Source organism: Myxine glutinosa, chromosome 2, assembly GCF_964187855.1.
Source record: "Myxine glutinosa chromosome 2, kmMyxGlut1.1, whole genome shotgun sequence".
Classification (NCBI taxonomy): domain Eukaryota; kingdom Metazoa; phylum Chordata; class Myxini; order Myxiniformes; family Myxinidae; genus Myxine; species Myxine glutinosa.
In genome coordinates, this window is record NC_136262.1 from 157,630,351 (window position 1) to 157,649,644 (window position 19,294).

Here is a 19,294-nt window from a genome sequence, read left to right on the forward strand (position 1 = left end):
TTAAAGTGATGATTTACAGGATAACTTTATCTTCTGGTTAAAGTGGTGATTTTCTGGATAACTTTATCCACTGAATAAAGTGGTGATTTTGTGGATAACTTTACCCGCAGGATAAAGTGGTGATTTTCTGGATAACTTTATCTCCTGGATAAAGTGGTGATTTTCTGGATAACTTTATCCACAGAATAAAATGGTGATTTTCTGGATAACTTTGTCCACAGAATAAATTGGTAATTTTCTGGATAACTGTATCCGCAGCATAAAGTAATAATTTTCTGGATAACTTCATTCACGGAATAAAGTAGTGATTTTCTGGATAACATTATCCCTCTAATAAAGTGGTGATTTTCTGGATAACTTTATTCCGTGGATGAAGTGGTGATTTTCTGGACAACTTTATGCACCGAATAAAGTGGTGATTTTCTGGATAACATTATCCCTCGAATAAAGTGGTGATTTTCTGGATAACCTTTATTCCGTGGATGAAGTGGTGATTTTCTGGATAACATTATCCCTCGAATAAAGTGGTGATTTTCTGGATAACATTATCCCTCGAATAAAGTGGTGATTTTCTGGATAACTTTATTCCGTGGATGAAGTGGTGATTTTCTGGACAACTTTGTGCTCTGAATAAAGCGGTGATTTGCTGGATAACTTTATCTGCTGGTTAAAGTGGTGATTTTCTGGCTAACTTTATCCAAAGGATAAAGTGGTGATTTACTGGATAACATTATCCCTAGAATAAAGTAGTGATTTTCTGGATAACATTATCCCTCGAATAAAGTGGTGATTTTCTGGATAACTTTATTCCGTGGATGAAGTGGTGATTTTCTCTACAACTTTATGCACTGAATAAAGTGGTGATTTACTGGATAACTTTATCCACAGGATAAAGTGATTTATTGGAAAACTTAACCCACTGAATAAAGTGGTGATTTGCTGGATAACTTTATCTTCTGGTTAAAGTGGTGATTTTCTGGCTAACTTTATCCTCAGGATAACATTAACTGGATAACATTATCCAAATCTCACTGGCCGGATTACGCCTTATCTACGGTTACTAAGGTGTGCATGTGTTTGTCAAATTCAAAAGGCATGGTTGTGATCGCCAACCATGCCTTGTAGTGTAGCAGCATAGCAAACCTGTTGTGCATTTTGTGATACAAGCACCAAATTTGGCACAAATGTACATTAATATGTTGCGAACATTTTCAGATATTGGGCCACTTGAAATTCCGTAATTTTTTTTTTCAAATTTTTTCAAATTTCGTAATTTCAAATTTTTCGGGTGACACCGTCACAATTTCGGTCTTCGAGGCCGGCCGATATAGTGGGGCGGCTTAGCCCAAATATTCAAAAGAATTGTGCATTTTGTGATACAAGCACCAAATTTGGCACAAATGTACATTAATATGTTGCGAACATTGTGTGGTCAGCAATGAAGACGAGAGTCTGAATTACATGTATGCAAAAGACCTTGTGAACCAGTGAAGCAAATACACGGGTAAGCATGAATTAAATCTAGGGCATGATATAATTTCCATGATGTTTACCTCTACACTCAATGGTGGAAGGAGGTAATGTTTTGATCCCAGCTTGTCTGTATGTCTGTTTGTCTGTTAGTCCACAAAATTCCAGACAAAGCTTGTAGTAGTGGTAGTTGTAGTGGTAGTGGTGATAACAGAAATTGTTATATAGAACTGAACTTATATTATTATTATATGCAGAAAATAACTTCATTTCTATATGCCCTGCAGTGGACAGGTTAATTGGTTTATGCACTGAAGGGGTCACCCTGGTGTGCACTGCTGTGTTCTGCCTCACTGAGTTGTTCAGGTATGATGTACTCAGCACAAGCTTCCGGTCGGCCCGGAGGTGGGGGTGCGGGGCCTGTCACGGAACGTCAAAACAAACGGCCTGCCGGGGCCGCCCAAAAGTCGGGCGTGAGGGGCGCGTCCACTAATGGAACGCCTCTCGCTTCCCAGATCGAGGGCCACGTGGTCAGGAGAACCTCGTCCCTTCCGGTCACACTTTGCCTATCGGCCAGCCTCGAAGACCGAAATTGTGACGGTGTCACCCGAAAAATTTGAAATTACGAAATTGGAAAAAATTTGAAAAAAAAAATTACGGAATTTCAAGTGGCCCAATATCTGAAAATGTTCGCAACATATTAATGTACATTTGTGCCAAATTTGGTGCTTGTATCACAAAATGCACAATTCTTTTGAATATTTGGGCTAAGCCGCCCCACTATTGTTCTTCTCCTCATCATTCCTTTGAGTGTTGGAAAATTTACTCCTGATCACCTTTACATACTATTGTCGCCCGACATAGCATATCACATTCAGTTAGCATAAATTTACCTTCCTCTTTCTAATTTGACTGTCTTTTGCCACCATTATTGTTTTGCCAGCAAAGGACCAAACACGAGTATTTGGGGATTGCATGTATCTATAAAAAATGTATTCACACCTTATCTCGCCCTTATCCGGCGTATAGGCTATTCTACCCTTCCTTATTCATCCTATGAACAACCGTAGTTTATCCATTAATTAGTTAACCTTCCATTAATAATTTTAACCACAGGATAGCTCTTATTCAGTGATTAAATTATCCGGGTTTTGAGCAACCGGGGCCTGGTCTACATGCTGATGCTAGTCTACTCACTGTGATTGACTCTTAGTCCATTCCTCTTTCCTACCCCTACTTTCCAAAAGACTTTGATGAGCAAAAAAGGAAGAGGCAATTATGACACTGTCCTGTTCAGATCACTGGATGGACACCTCTCACCTTGCTACCTCTTCGAGGCAACTGGTTATTTTCCGATTGGTTGAGTGAGATCCTTCGCAGGGACTGGACGCAGGGACTACGGCAACATAGAGTGTGGTTCCTGGCATAATCACTCGGCTCTGAAACAAGAATTAGACAGGGAGGTTACAAATACAATTCACAAGCTTATTACACAAATCTGTACCACCCAAACATTAGACGTACCATACCAGCATGTGTTTGTCAACGTTATTGCAAGTACAGTCATGGCAAAAAATATTGGCACCCTTGCACTTCTTTAAAATAATGCACCAGGCTTCTTCCATAAAATTGTTGAAATTAAAATATATTTTGGTATCCACATATGTATTTCTTTGGTTTGCAGTGGAACAAAACAAAAAAAAGCTGAAAAAACGTACTAAATCTTAGCTTATTCCACACAGAAATCCTAAAATGGCCCAGACAATATTATTGGCACCTTTTAGAAGTTGTTAGAAATCATTCGATTTCAAGCAGGTGATTCTCCTTTACTTTGGAATTGAACTCACCGGTGGTGAGTTGCAGGTGCCTGCAATATAAAAATCACTCATTCAACGAATTTGAATAGAGAAAAGGGGTCATTCTGCTGTTTTGTGTCACTGTATGTACCGAAATGAGCATGGAGAAAAGAAAGAAAACCAGAGAATTGTCTGAGGGGGTCAGACACAAGATTGTACCCAAGCATGGACAATCTCAAGGCTACAAGTCCATATCCATAGACTTTGATGTTCCTTTGTCCACCGTATACAATGTTATCAGGAAGTTTAAGGCCCATGGCACTGTAACCAACCTCCCTGGACGTGGCCGCAAGAGAAATCTTGATCAAAGATTGCAACGAAGGATTGTTCAAATGGTGAAGAAAGCACCTCGATCAACTGCCAAACAGATTCAAGCTGACCTTCAAATACAATGTACGACAGTTTCAACTCGCACCATCCATCGCCAATTCAATGAAAAGGTGTTCCATGGAGGACCCCAATGCTGTGAGAGAGAGAAATAAGATAGCCCAACTGGAGTTTGCCAAAACACACCTGGACAAGCCAAAATCCTTCTGGTAGAATGTCCTGTGGACAGATGAGACCAAATTAAAGCTTTTTAGTAAAGCACATCATCTCTATGTTTACAGAAAACAAAATGAAGCCTTCAAAGAAAAGAACACCTTCCCTACAGTCAAACATGGAGGACGTTCAGTGATGTTTTGGGGTTGCTGTGCTGCCTCTGGCACTGGGTGCCTTAAATGTGTGCATGGCATCATTGAATCAGGAGATTACCAAACATTTTGGAGCGAAATGTTCAACCAAGTGTCAGAAAGCTGGGTCTCCGTCGAAGGTCATGGGTCTTGCAGCAGAACAATGACCCCAAACACACTTCAAACATCACTCAGGAATGGTTCAAGACAAAACGCTGGACTGTTCTGAAGTGGCCAGCAATGAGTCCAGATCTAAATCCCATTGAACACCTGTGGGGAGATCTGAAAACAGCAGTTGGGAGAAGGCACCCTTCAAATCTGGGAGAACTGCTGCAGTTTTCACAAGAAGAGTGGGTCAAACTGCCAGTGGAGTAGTGTAGGAAGCTCATTCATGCCTATAGGAAGCACTTGACTGCAGTTATTTTGTCCAAAGGCTGTGCTACCAAATATTAAGTCTGGGGTGTCAATACTACCAAATATTAAGTCTGGGGTGTCAATATAAGAAGACGAAGAACCACCTTTAGAGGCCATTTTTTCCTGCAGAGCTGGGGTTGGCCTTTTTGGGGCACAGTGGTCCGGTCCCCTTTTTGAAGCAATGTTTTACAGCCGGATGCCCTTCCTGCCACCAATCCTGTTAGTTCACCTTGCTACGCACAGGGAATTACCAGTGAACTGGTACTCAATTTGCCGACCTCGGAAGGATGACAGGCTGAGTCAACCCCTCTAGTGTTAATTCAGCGATCGACTGAGATTCAAACCCAGGATCCTAGGATCCCAAGCCGGCACCCTAACCGCTAAGCCAACACCAGGTTTAATTGTCAATAACTATGTAAATGCCATTTCTGTTTATTTTCTGATTTAAAAGGATATACTGTATTAATGTCTGAATAAAAAACAAATGTTCTGTAATATTAACAGTGAAATAACGAAATGTTGAGACAAAATACTTTCGTCAATATCAACTTATTTTAGAGAAAATTTTGAGTTATTTTAAAAACGTGCAAGGGTGCCAATATTTTTTGGCCACCATCCATCCTCGAAATGGTAAAAGAAAGCCTTCAAAACTACTCTGACTTACTAGAATGAAAAACTGTTACATGATGTAATCCATAAGCAAATTAACCTTCAGAACTGGACCCCATTATACAAGAGGTCGTTTACAAAGCACATTATATCTATTATATAAGAGATCCGTTGGTCTGTCTGGCTGTGTCGCCATTTTTCTCAGAGATGGCTGAACGTATCTTCGTCAAACTTTCAGAGGTTCACCAGTGAGTGCTTGGGAGTGTTTTAAGCAAAAAGCTTTAAGTGAGTCCAGTTATAAACACTTATATACTTTACTCGGGGTACAAATACAAATACAACTTTATCCGGGGGGTAACATAGGCTTTGTAACCGCGGCCGCATTCGGGGGTGTGGGGACCAGGAAAGGGTCGAAATTCTCTATGTAAATGTGTACCGTGTAGCACCACCTGGTGATGGTAGCAGAGGGTATTACAATTTCCTTTTTCACCTGTGAAACACTGAGGTTATGAAGCACTCTTTGCATGGGAAAACGTTTCCTCCTTCCCTTCCCCCCCTGCGCCAAAACGGAGGGGTCTGTCAAAGCCACCTCCACCCCCAAAAAGATGTATATGTGGTATATCTCCCCCCCCCCTCCCCCACCCCCACCCTTTCCCCTCACCTCCACCTTTCCTCCCCCTTCTACTCCCCTCCTCACCCCTACCTCTTCTGCTCCACCCCCCCCCCCCCCCCCGGCAACGCCGGGTACTCCTGCAAGTAAGCAACATGGCTGTAAAGGAGACAAGTCAGGAGACGACGATGGTTCACGAGCGAGTGGTATTCATTGACAAAGGACGGACTATAACCGAAACAGGCCCGGACAGGCCAGGCCTGGAAATGTCAAAACGAAGGTTACTGACCTTGAAATGAGATAGAAAATAATGTATAATCAGTTATGAGGTTAGTAAGCTATAAAATACCGAAAATTCGGTGAAAAATGAAATGAAAAATAAATAAATTAATAAATTTTAAAAATGGGGGAAAAAAAAATAATTGAAAAATCGAACTTCGTGGGGCTAGACATATGACATTGGCCTAACCAAATATCGAAACCCCTGTCAGATTCCACCAAACCCCTCGGAGAAGATGTAGCTTGAACTCGATTACCCCCTAAAAAGACATCTTTTTCGGGCGTGGCTCCGCCCACAATGGGCGCAATACGCGCACTCTAGGCAGGACACAACTAGATCATGATATCAACCTCCCACCCAAGTTTCATCAAGATCAGATGATATCATTGGGTAGTTATGCTGCGGACAGACAGACACACAGACACACACCCAGACAGACACACACACATGACGAATATAGTGGTCACTTGATAACTCGTGAACCAAAAAGTGAAACAGAAACAAAGAAAAACAAGTACACATACATTCAAAGTACACCGCCCCATGCCAAATAATTAAATATGCTGCAGCGCGGCATTGCCGGGGCGCCTCCGGCGCCCGGCAATACCGCAGTGCAGCTCATTAAGGCTGCATTGGGAGGGAGAGGTGTACACTAATTGATTGATTAATTGTATAATTAAAATCAATAAAAGATTATCACAAAATATTTTCATAATCAATTGGCTAATCGCATAACTAAACCACTAGTGCTTCATCCGAAGATGTATCTTTTAGAAATTTAATTAAATAAGTCATTTATAAAAAATTAAATAATTAATTGATTACTCAATAAATAATTAATCGATTAATCAATAAATAATTAATAGATGAAATGATTAATCAATAAATCAAAAATATCCTTGATAGCCACATCACTTGGTCACTTATGTCCAAATATTAGCTTCCCAGCTCAAAAGGTGCCTGAGATATTGGCCAAATGAGAAAGAAAATAAATAAATGATTAATAATGAAAATAAATAAATAATAATCATAAAAAAATTAAATTGGTAATCAATTTGGTCAGAGAACACATAAACTACCACTATTTCATCAGAATCTGTAACTTAAAAAAAAAATTTTTTTGGGTCATAAATCGAATAATTAAATAATTAATCGATTAATTGATTAATTAATAAATCAAAAATATCCTTTGCAGCCAAATCACCTGGTCATTGGCATGTCCAAATATCAGCTTCCTAACTCAAAAGGTGCCTGAGTTAATAATGGTCAGAAGAGAAATGAAATTTAATTAATTAAATAAGTACTTAATTAAACGCTAATAATTAAATAACTCCTCAATTAATTGATTATTCAAAAAACAAAAAATACCGTATTTGACAAAGGACTTGCTCACGACTGTGCCGAAATTTCAGCTTCCTAGCTCAAAGGATGGCTGAGATATCGTCCGGACAACCAAGAAAGAAAACAAACAAGTACAAATACATTCAAAGTACACCGCCCCATGCCAAATAATTAAATATGCTGCAGCGCGGCATTGCCGGGGCGCCTCCTGCGCCCGGCAATACCGCAGTGCAGCTCATTGAGGCTGCATTGGGAGGGAGAGGTGTACACTAATTGATTGATTAATTGTATAATTAAAATCAATAAAAGATTATCACAAAGTATTTTCATAATCAATTGGCTAATCGCATAACTAAACCAGTAGTGCTTCATCCGAAGATGTATCTTTTAGAAATTTAATTAAATAAGTCATTTATAAAAAATTAAATAATTAATTGATTACTCAATAAATAATTAATCGATTAATCAATAAATACTTAATAGATGAAATGATTAATCAATAAATCAAAAATATCCTTGATAGCCACATCACTTGGTCACTCATGTCCAAATATTAGCTTCCCAGCTCAAAAGGTGCCTGAGATATTGGCCAAATGAGAAAGAAAATAAATAAATGATTAATAATGAAAATAAATAAATAATAATCATAAAAAAATTAAATTATTAATCAATTTGGTCAGAGAACACATAAACTACCACTATTTCATCAGAATCTGTAACTTTAAAAAAAAAAAAATTTTTGTCATTAATCGAATAATTAAATAATTAATCGATTAATTGATTAATTAATAAATCAAAAATATCCTTTGCAGCCAAATCACCTGGTCATTGGCATGTCCAAATATCAGCTTCCTAACTCAAAAGGTGCCTGAGTTAATAATGGTCAGAAGAGAAATGAAATTTAATTAATTAAATAAGTACTTAATTAAACGCTAATAATTAAATAACTCCTCAATTAATTGATTATTCAAAAAACAAAAAATACCGTATTTGACAAAGGACTTGCTCACTACTGTGCCGAAATTTCAGCTTCCTAGCTCAAAGGATGGCTGAGATATCGTCCGGACAACCAAGAAAGAAAACAAACAAACAAACAAGTACACATACATTCAAAGTACACCGCCCCATGCCAAATAATTAAATATGCTGCAGCGCGGCATTGCCGGGGCGCCTCCGGCGCCCGGCAATACCGCAGTGCAGCTCATTGAGGCTGCATTGGGAGGGAGAGGTGTACACTAATTGATTGATTAATTGTATAATTAAAATCAATAAAAGATTATCACAAAATATTTTCATAATCAATTGGCTAATCGCATAACTAAACCAGTAGTGCTTCATCCGAAGATGTATCTTTTAGAAATTTAATTAAATAAGTCATTTATAAAAAATTAAATAATTAATTGATTACTCAATAAATAATTAATCGATTAATCAATAAATACTTAATAGATGAAATGATTAATCAATAAATCAAAAATATCCTTGATAGCCACATCACTTGGTCACTCATGTCCAAATATTAGCTTCCCAGCTCAAAAGGTGCCTGAGATATTGGCCAAATGAGAAAGAAAATAAATAAATGATCAATTATGAAAATAAATAAATAATAATCATAAAAAAATTAAATTATTAATCAATTTGGTCAGAGAACACATAAACTACCACTATTTCATCAGAATCTGTAACTTAAAAAAAAAAAAATTTTTTGTCATTAATCGAATAATTAAATAATTAATCGATTAATTGATTAATTAATAAATCAAAAATATCCTTTGCAGCCAAATCACCTGGTCATTGGCATGTCCAAATATCAGCTTCCTAACTCAAAAGGTGCCTGAGTTAATAATGGTCAGAAGATAAATGAAATTTAATTAATTAAATAAGTACTTAATTAAACGCTAATAATTAAATAACTCCTCAATTAATTGATTATTCAAAAAACAAAAAATACCGTATTTGACAAAGGACTTGCTCACTACTGTGCCGAAATTTCAGCTTCCTAGCTCAAAGGATGGCTGAGATATCGTCCGGACAACCAAGAAAGAAAACAAGAAACCAGAGTGAAAACTGAGTACTCTCTTTCAGCGTGCGTCACTGCCGAGCCCCCTTTGGTGCCCGGCAATGACGATTTGCAATGCCTGGAGATGGCATAGGAAAGGAGCGGTGTACAACAAGAAACCAGAGTGAAAACTGAGTACTCTCTTTCAGCGTGCGTCACTGCCGAGCCCCCTTTGGTGCCCGGCAATGACGATTTGCAATGCCTGGAGATGGCATAGGAAAGGAGCGGTGTACAACAAACAAGAAACCAGAGTGAAAACTGAGTACTCTCTTTCAGCGTGCGTCACTGCCGAGCCCCCTTTGGTGCCCGGCAATGACGATTTGCAATGCCTGGAGATGGCATAGGAAAGGAGCGGTGTACAATAAAGTGGAGCAGTGGAAAATGGAGCTGTTAGGATAGTTTAAGAGAGGAATGTAGGAGGTACGGAAAATTGGGATTGGCGGGTGGTTTCTGGGCCTATCAGTTTTACATCAGAGACAGGTCGGTGGTCTCTGTATTCTACCGCCTCCTTTCTGCTCTTGCACTCTCTGCCCATTCCCATCCGCTGTTCCCCGCCTTACAGGTTTCTGAAGAGTGCACACGCTCTGCCAGTAACCCCCTTCTGGTGAAACCCACAAATTCGAGACTAACTGCTCACTTCCACTCATTCGTTCCTCTTTTTCCAACTGTGGAACATGTGGAACCAACTTTATCGGTCTCTTCAAACTCACTCTTCACTCCAGGTCTTCAAGACAGCTATTCACCACCATCTTGGGTCATCCCCCATCCACAACTATGATCCTTTCTACCCCCAGTAACATTCCCCAAGTCCACCTCTTTCCAAGATTCCACCTTTTTCTGCCACTTCTGTAATTGAGAGTTTGTGGCTGCATTCATCTCGTTCACCCTGTGTTTCCTCTCCTAGCCTTCATTCGTCCCCACATCCTTTATTTCTTCAGGTCTCCAATTTTGTTCCTCAACTCTGCTGTTGGAGTGTCCCCACCACTCCCTACCCCATCCCCCATCTCTTCTGCTGTTCCTTATGCTCTGCTACGTCCTGATCCGTTCTAGGTTATAGCTACTCTTAAGCCTCGACATTGTATACAAAAAAAAGAAGGGAGAGGGGATCAAATATTCCACCCATATGTATTTAGTAGATGGTTCCTATTGGCATCGGATAGTTCCAGTTGCAGTTTTATCAACAGATGAATGAACAATTAATGGGCAGTGGTACCAATAAGGCTTTCCAGACAGCATAGAAAATGGACATACCAGTCAGAGAGGTGTCAGCACAAAAGAGCTGGTTGGATGTTGCATGTGACACGTCTGCATCATGAGCCAAGGCCTTTTCAGCTACACCCCGGCGTCCGAGCAACAATAGTAACAGCAGCAGAAGCGACAGTGCAAGAAGTAGAACCAGCAAGAGGAGTGCCAGAGAAAGGGTGGCTCCCGATGCCCGACGGGGCACCGCAGTCATGCTGGCACCGCGAGAGCCTTGTGAAGCTGCAAGAGTGATCCACAGCAAAGACTAGGCCACGTTTTAGTCTGTTATGCCTGGCAATGAAAGCCCTGATAAAGATTTGCTGCAGTTGCTTAGACATTGACAAGACCAAAGTACAATTCCATCATTTAACCCGATGAGGACGCCACGTGCAGCTCGCAATAACAGGCCAATGCAGTATATATGGATCTACAAAACCTTTTTTTCTTAATCCTAAGACCCTTTACGACCCCAAAGACTCTTTCAAACCTTTGCAACCCCGATACTCATTAAGATCATGAAGACCCTAAGGTCTTTGCATTTTGCAATTTTCAAGTATGGCCTTGTTCAGTAGTAGGTGGTCAATTGTTTCATAACAACCTCTGTTGTTATGTCCTGCAGTTATGTTGTTATGTTGTTATGTCTGTTGTTATGTCATAACAACCTCTGTTGTTATGTTCTGTCCCTTTTGTTCTGCCTCTAAACCTCCTTGCTGTGTCAGACGATGCTACATCATTTTTGTGATGATTCCTGTCAGCAGTTTGTATGTGGTTGGTAGGCACGTGATTGGCCAGTATTTGCGGTGAAGTTGGGTTTACTCAGATTTAGGGATGACACGTTAACTATAAAGGTCATCTTCGACTATAAAGTATGAATCATGAATCATAATGTGTGTTAGTTCTTGTACGAGCCTTGAAATCAAACTAAAATATGGCACAAAATAATTCCACCGCCCGCTCTCCCTCCCACGAGCGTTGGGAGACGATTTGCAATTTTTGCCTGCACATGTGTAATCGTGCAAATGATTTAACTACTGACCCCTACCAGAGTGAGGGTTATTGTGTGTGTGGAATTGCCAATATGTGACGTCCAAAATGACGTATGGATGCTAAATAGACCTCATAGGACACAGACACACACACACACAAACACAAACACACACACACGGAAGATTCTCCTTTTAGCAACAGATGCAAAAATCTAGCCTAATTTATTTTGTGGCCTCGGAACTAAACAAACTTGCGGCCCGGAACTATATATATATATATATACAGTCACGTGAAAAAGTAAGTCCACCCCATGTAAAGTTTTGACTTTTTCAACATATTTCAACACAGCTATTTGATCTTCATTTCATCAATGTTGATAGATAAAGGTGATATAATATAACAAATATCATGAAACATTTACATTTTGTAGTCCATTGTATAATTTAAATAAACATAAATGCAAATTTCGCATGTGGAAAAAGTAAGTACACCCTTGGCTCTAATAGGTGGTATTGCCCCCTTTGGAAGAAACAACCTCAAGTAGGCGTTTCTTATAACGGTCTACCAGTCTCTGACGTCGACTGGGAGAAATTTTTGCCCACTCCTCCATGCAGAATTCTTTCAGCTGTGCGATGTTTGAGGGGTTTCTTGGATGCACAGCTCGTTTCAAATCCCCCCACAACATCTCGATGGGATTTAGATCCGGGCTTTGACTTGGCCATTCCAGAACCCTTCATTTCTTTCTTTTCAGCCATTCCTTGGTGGATTTACTGGTATGTTTCTTTCTGGACAGCAAAGGTTTCCTCCTGGCACACCTCCATGTAGATCAAATTTGTGCAGCCTCTTTCTAATGGTAGACTCGTGCACTTTGACATCAACAGTGGCAAGAGCTACCTGTCGGTCCCGTGATGACATTCTGTGGTTCTTAGAGACTTCTTTCAGCATCTTGCGGTCTGCTCTCGGGCTGAACTTGCTGGGGCGGCCTGGCCTGAACAAGTTGGCAGTTGTATGGAATCTTCTCCACTTTTAGATGATCTTCCAGACAGTCGAATGATTGATTTCAAATATTGTTTGGAGATCTTTTTAAATCCCTTCCCAGACTCGTAGGCATCTATAACCTTCTTTCTGAAGGCCTCAGAGAGCTCTTTTGATCTAGGCATGGTGACGCCGCACACTTCAACAACAAAGAGCAAACCACACTAAATTTCTGAGGTGTAAATAAGACAGGTTCCTCCAATATCCTCTCTAACGATGTTCTAATCATTTGCACCTGAGCTGGTGCACCTCATTCTAATTTTAGGTATTTGAAGTAGTGATAAATGTAGGGGTGTGCTTACTTTTTCCACATGCGAAATTTGTATTTATGTTTATTTAAATTATACAATGGACTACAAAATGTAAATGTTGCATGATATTTGTTATATTATATCACCTTTATCTATCAATATTGTTGAAATGAAGATCAAATAGCTGTATGTTGAAATATATTGAAAAAGTCAAAACTTTACATGGGGTGTACTTACTTTTTCACGTGACTTTATATATATATATACAAGCAAAAGTACCCACTGTTGCCGGGTAACAATGAGTCACTTCCTGACAGGGAATATGAATGAGAGGGGGGGTGAGGAGAGGAGGGAGGAAGAGGAGAGGAGGAGATGAGGTAGGAGGAGGGGAAGGGAATGGGAGGGAGGAGGGAGAGGGAAGGGGTAGGGAAGGAAAGGGGAAGGGGGAAGGAAGGGGGGGGAGGAGAAGGGGAAGGAAGGTAGGTGAAGGGGGGAGGAAGGGGAAAGAGGAATGGGGAGGGGAAGGGAAAGGGGGAGGAGAGGGGAGGGAGAGGAGGAAGGGGGGAGGAGGAGGGGAAGGGGAAGGAAAGGGAGTGGATAGGGAGGGGGAGAGAGAGGAGGGAAGGAGGAGAGAAGAAGGGATGGTGGAGGGGGATGGAAGAGAGAGAGGAGAGAGGAGGCGAGGAGGGGTGGGGGGGGCGAGGAGGGGGAGGTGCCCATGACTCATCCATTGAGGTGCCCGTGACCACGTTTCGGCCAGCTGCCCATCCAACTGTAGAGTCTGGTCCGGTAAGCGAGCGAGAGCAGCGAGAGTAGAGTGGATGTTCCTCCAGTTTCGGTTGAGCCTAGTTTTGTATCTGGTGGGGAGTCGTCATCTGTTTCCAATGCCTCACTGTCGCCGATCATGTCCACGGCTCAATGTCTGCGTGTTTCTTTTAGACGCATTGTATGAACAGCATATTTGAAAGACGATGTGACTTAAGGGGGAAGGAGTGTAGTGCAGTGTAGGTTTCATGGTTTTGGAGTTATGGAGGAGACAGACAGACAGATGGACGGACAGACGGACACTGCCTTTTATGATTATACCGCTAGGTGACGAATAGCCGTAATTGTCCTTTATTTCCGAGGCAAACGGCCGAATAATGGCGGTGGATTTTATGGCGCGCGTGGGACAGAAGGCATTATACCGCTAGGTGACGAATAGCCATAATTGTCCTTTATTTCCGAGGCAAACGGCCGAATAATGGCGGTGGATTTTATGGCGCACGTGGGACAGAAGGCAATAGGATGCTTTCCTGGACGGAGCCACATGGGTTTATTCTCGGACCCAACACCATGCAAACAAGACACAACAAATGAAATGCAACAACAAGGATTTAATGAAAGTAAATGTGAAATAAAGAATGAAATGAATGAATGAATGAATGAATGAATGATCGTTTTAAGGCCATTTTCCCCGCTAGAGCGGGGGTTAGCCTTGCGGGCCCCATGACAATCATGGTTTCCTGTTTGAGGCAATGTTTTTATGGCCGGATGCCCTTCCGAACACCACAAATGTGTAATAAATGTGAAATAAATGTCATTAAACGTCATTAAATGTGAAATAGAGGTTGAGTTAAAATAAATCCTACTTCGCAACTTTGAGGGATCCTCCATAAGGACACAAAAACACACAAGTGGAAAGATAAAATAAAAAAATGGATTATTTTAGTCGGCTGGCACTCAGCTTGCTCAACAAGATCATTGAATTAAGTCGGCAGTACAGGGTGGCCAAGTCCAACGCCTCCTGTGCCTGAGTGCCCAATATTGCACCCGAGTAGACGACAGCGACACACACAGAGTCGTCACGTGAGCTGTTCCCCCCCCCCCCCTCTTCCCACGCCTCCTCCCCCCAAGCCCTCTCCCTCCCACACATCTCCCTGCTCTCAAATGTTGTGTGCTTTCAAGTGTTTGTGTGCTTCCCCTTCTCTCCCCATCTTGTCTTCCGCTCCCTCTTTTTATATATTTTGTTTGTCTGGTTGATTTGTTTGTGAAGTAAATGTCAGCTCTTTCACGAGCCTCGATTGAGTATACAAAAATCTCTCTCTCCGTCCGAAGCGCCAACAGCCCCGAAAACTGCCGCCTTATTGCTCCTCTTGACGATCGCAAAAGTTTCACAAAAGTTCCGGAAAGTCTACTCACAGGTGCACACGAGACCAAAAAGCGACCCCCAAGGACAAAAGCCAGTCCGAGAGAGAGAATGAGGGATTCTTCTTCTTCCTTCCCAAACCTTCTCGATGATGTCACGTCATCCAATTACCGGGCGCTATTGGATTACCCCATCTCCATGACCAATGACGAACTTCGTGGCATGGCCTGCTGGCATTACTTGGCGTGAACTTCATTAATGCGTGGCTTATTCGCCGATCGGCAATGTCCGGCACTGTTGGCTTTGGTGGTGATTTCATGGACATTTTGCATGGCCGACCTTGTAAATGTAAAATCGTAGGGAAAGCCACAAGGGGAAATCACAAACTGGGGGAAAACGAACCTTAACCCCTACCCACTTAACACCGCTCCACCCCTGGTGTGAAGACACAAAAACAACCTTAAGCTCCAGTTTCCCAACTTAATACATCGATATGTCTCCTACGCATCCACGGTCCATGCTACACCTATACGATCCCACCTGTACTATGGTAAACCATCCTCTACCCCCACAAACGTAACAATATATTAGGCTAATGCCATCTTTCTGTCTGTCTGTCCCACTCTGAAACATAGAAACGCTCCTCGGAGAGAAGAAAATATTCAGGAAAAGTTACTTCAAATTAATCCAAGCATACAGGAAAATTTCGTTTTTTCAATTGAACCAATAATTAATTTAACCTGGGCAGTGTATAAGGCAACAGACTGCTGCGTCAATCCATCCAGAATTTTTTTTCTTATTTTTTATTTGCTGTTAAGAAATATGATGATTCTGGAATTTCACAATACTCTATACAATATCTTGAATAAGGCAATGCTGTCTGTCTGTTCCGCCCTCAAACACGGAAGTGCTCCTTGGAGACAATAAATTAAATAAAAGTTGCTTCAAATTAATCCAAACCTATGGGAAAACAATAATACTGCCTCATGTTAGCTCGTTCAACCAGCACCAGAATAAAACACTTCCTGTTATTTTAATATCATGGTATTTTTACCATGGGCGACCAGCTAGTATATTTAACAGCCCTCACAGCTCCCAGCTCCCTTTTTCTCTGGTACTTTCTTCAGCATTTTTGGCTTATTTTAGAACCTTTGTTAGCCATTTTAGGTAACAATCATGATCTCACACCCACTATATACGTTATGTTGCGCTGTTTCCTCGGGTGGAAAACCTTAAGTTTTGCTATATACGTTAAGGGCGCATGCGCACCGAGCATTCTGGGGTGGATGACAACATTTCGAAAGTTGTGTATTCTAAAAACAAATCCTCTCACAAAAGGGGCAGGTAAAAATAAAAACAAGGTTGCAATGTGGTTGTAGCGCATTGTTATGAGTCCTCCAATCTATTCCATTCTTAAGATTTTTATTTTTAAATCACCCTTTGTGAAAAAAAAAAAAAAAAAATTTAAAAATCAACATTTGATATATATCTTTGGAAATTCACAGTTGGTAAAATCAAGGAAATAAAGCATTGAAATAGTGATTTGTAGAAGCACATTCCCATACCAGCCTCGCAATGATGGTTTTCCCAGCCAGGTTGACAATGGCAGGCCCCGGTTTCTGGCTCGCAAGTAATATTCATGCCACAATCGCATGGAATCTGACAATTTTGCCCAAAGAATCCTGAGGGACAGGCTATTAAAGAAGGAAGGCATAGATGAGCTTAGTCAGGAATAGAGGATGATTGACTAGGACATGACATACACAGAACAGCAAACAACGTAAGAACAGCATCAATAACAGGAGAATAAATGCAGTGGAATCATTTTCATTGGATAATTTAAAAGGAATGACAGAATCTGTTTCTACAGGTACTTCATCTACTTCACAAGGATAGAGCAACTGCAAGGTGACGTCACATAAATGTAAGGCCCTGCTAATGGGAAACGCCTCTATAAACAACGATCATTCATTCATTCATTTATTGGTGAGATGTCATTGATGGTTTAAACTGAAAATAGAGAGAAAGAGAAAGATGGAATGTTTTACCACCATTACCGAAGGGCGACGAAGATTGTGTTTTCACCCATGTTTGTCTGTCTGTCTGTCTGTCTGTCCATCTGTCTGTCTGTTTGTCTGTGTTTCTGTTTGTTTGTCTCTCTATCTGTCTGTCTGTCTATTTGTCTGTTTGGTTGTCTGTTTGTCTGTATGTTTGTCTGTCTCTGTGTCTGTCCATCTGTCTGTCTGTCTGTGTGTCTGTGTATCTGTCTGTCTGTTTGTCTGTGAGCATGATATCTTAAATGGCTGTGGACATAATTGGACAAAACGTGGTGGATGAGTTGGGTAAGTGACAATTTTGTAACTGTTGTTGTAACAATTGTAACAAGTTGGGTAAATTGTCTTCTATCGACCCCTCTCTGACCTAGCCCCCCAGCCATGTCTGTGCTCTGTCCCCCAAATATTCCTACAGGTCGCACAAGATCTACCAGCAACCCTCTTATGGTTAAACTGCCAAAATCAAGACTCTCTGCTCACCTTCACTCTTTCATTCCTCTTTACTCCCGCCTCTGGAACAAACTCAATCACTCTCTTCAATCCCACTCCTCCCTCCAGGTCTTTCAAACAGCTGTTCACCACCATCTCTTATCTTCCCCCATCCAAAACCTTGATCTTTTCTACCCCGGTTAATTCACCCCAGATCCACTTTTCTGAAATACCGACTTCTTTCCTGAAATACCGATTTCTTTCCTGGAAGTCCTAGCTGTGTCCACGTGTTTGTTTTTTTTTACCTCTCCCACCACTCCCACCCCTTCCCATGCCTCCTCCCCCCAAGCCCTCTCCCTCCCACAGATCTCCCGATGTCCCTGCTCTCAAATGTTGTACTTGTGTGCTTCCCCATCTCTTCCCATCTTGTCTCCCACTCCCTTTATTATGTCTTATGTGTCCGTTTGTTTGTTTTTGTCATTAATGTTAGCTCTTACATGAGCCTCGATCTGGTTTCCCCCCCCCCCCCCCCCCAAAAGCCTATTCGATTTTGCCAATTAGATTTTGATTCAGGTACGAATCCAAATATGACCTATCACTGGATGCAAAATGGAAAATGTTCAACCGAGCGGAGGTATAGTCTCTCTACTAAATGCAGTTCTAGTTATTGTTTGAGAAACACTTGTTAAACAAACTTGTAATGATATAATGAGTTTTGAGGTCGAAATATACTTTCTCTCCCTGTGGCCAGCCCTGGTGATGCCACATCATGTAATACGGATATTATTCATATCGCTAAAGCTGATTTGCAGAAAACCTCCTTTTTTTTTTTAAACAATCAAATTAACACCTTATTGATAACAAAACTATCTTCAGTAACCAATTTATATTATAGTACTCAAGTACTTATACAACTAGAACGCCACTCAGTAGAGCGCATACTCCCGCCGTGGGTCAAGTTGGAATAATACGTTTTGTTGAACATCCCCTCTCCCCAAAACAATAAATGAAAAAGGAAGTAAGCCCTAACTGTCAGAGAATTAATTTTGATATATCTCGGAATTCGAGGAGAAAAACATCATTTAAGAATAAGAATAAAAGCTTTAATGCAGTAAAACAGAAAAAAATCTTTCCCAAAAAAATTTCCAAAAAAGATTCCTGGATCCGGAATAATATCCTGAGCTTCACCAAAAACTAATCAATTCTTCCTTATCCCAAGGGCAATCATCCCACCAACTTTCATCCAAATCCGTTCAGAACTTTTCCAGATATCTTGTTCACAAACACACGAACACACGAACATACGAACGCACACGCACACACGGACGGACACGATCGAATGCGTTACTCCCTAGCGGGAGTAATAAACCTGAAAATCGCAGAGCCAGAACCAGAATTATTTATTTGGTCTGGGAAGCCCATGCGAGGTTTCTTCTTCTTCAGCCTCTCACAACCCTGGGGGAATATGTGATCTTTTTAAAAAAAAGTTGGAATTTTGCCAAATCTGTTTTATTCGTTTGTTAATATACCTCAGCCATTGACAAATCTGGAACTAAGTTTTTATAAGTTCATCAAATACTGACACCGCGAATGACATTCGCTGAGCTAAATGTTATCTCTTCTGAGGTATAAAAAACAACAACAAAAAACAGTTTTAAAGCATTATACGTATCAAACGATACATTTTATGAAACAGGGAAACCTAATACACACTTTGGTGGTTTTAAAATGACAGAATATGTCTTTATTAGAAAAAAATGAACATTGAAGACGACGCTGATAAAAAAATACACCGCTCTAACGCATAACCACGAGTTTAAACTACATTTACAACAAATATGAAAACTATTTTCATATC

General features: G+C 40.8%; 1 protein-coding gene across 1 annotated transcript in view; it reads right to left on the reverse strand.

Moving 5' to 3' along the window:
* The window catches only part of LOC144890815 (uncharacterized), a 40,064-nt gene that overhangs the window by 10,570 nt on the left and 10,200 nt on the right, over window positions 1-19,294 (reverse strand). The window contains exons 2-3 of the mRNA XM_078772656.1: window positions 10,562-10,792; window positions 2,791-2,909 (exon numbers count right to left, since the gene is read on the reverse strand). Coding sequence (XP_078628782.1) covers window positions 2,791-2,909; window positions 10,562-10,792 — 350 coding nt within the window. The remainder of the gene's footprint in view (window positions 1-2,790; window positions 2,910-10,561; window positions 10,793-19,294) is intronic.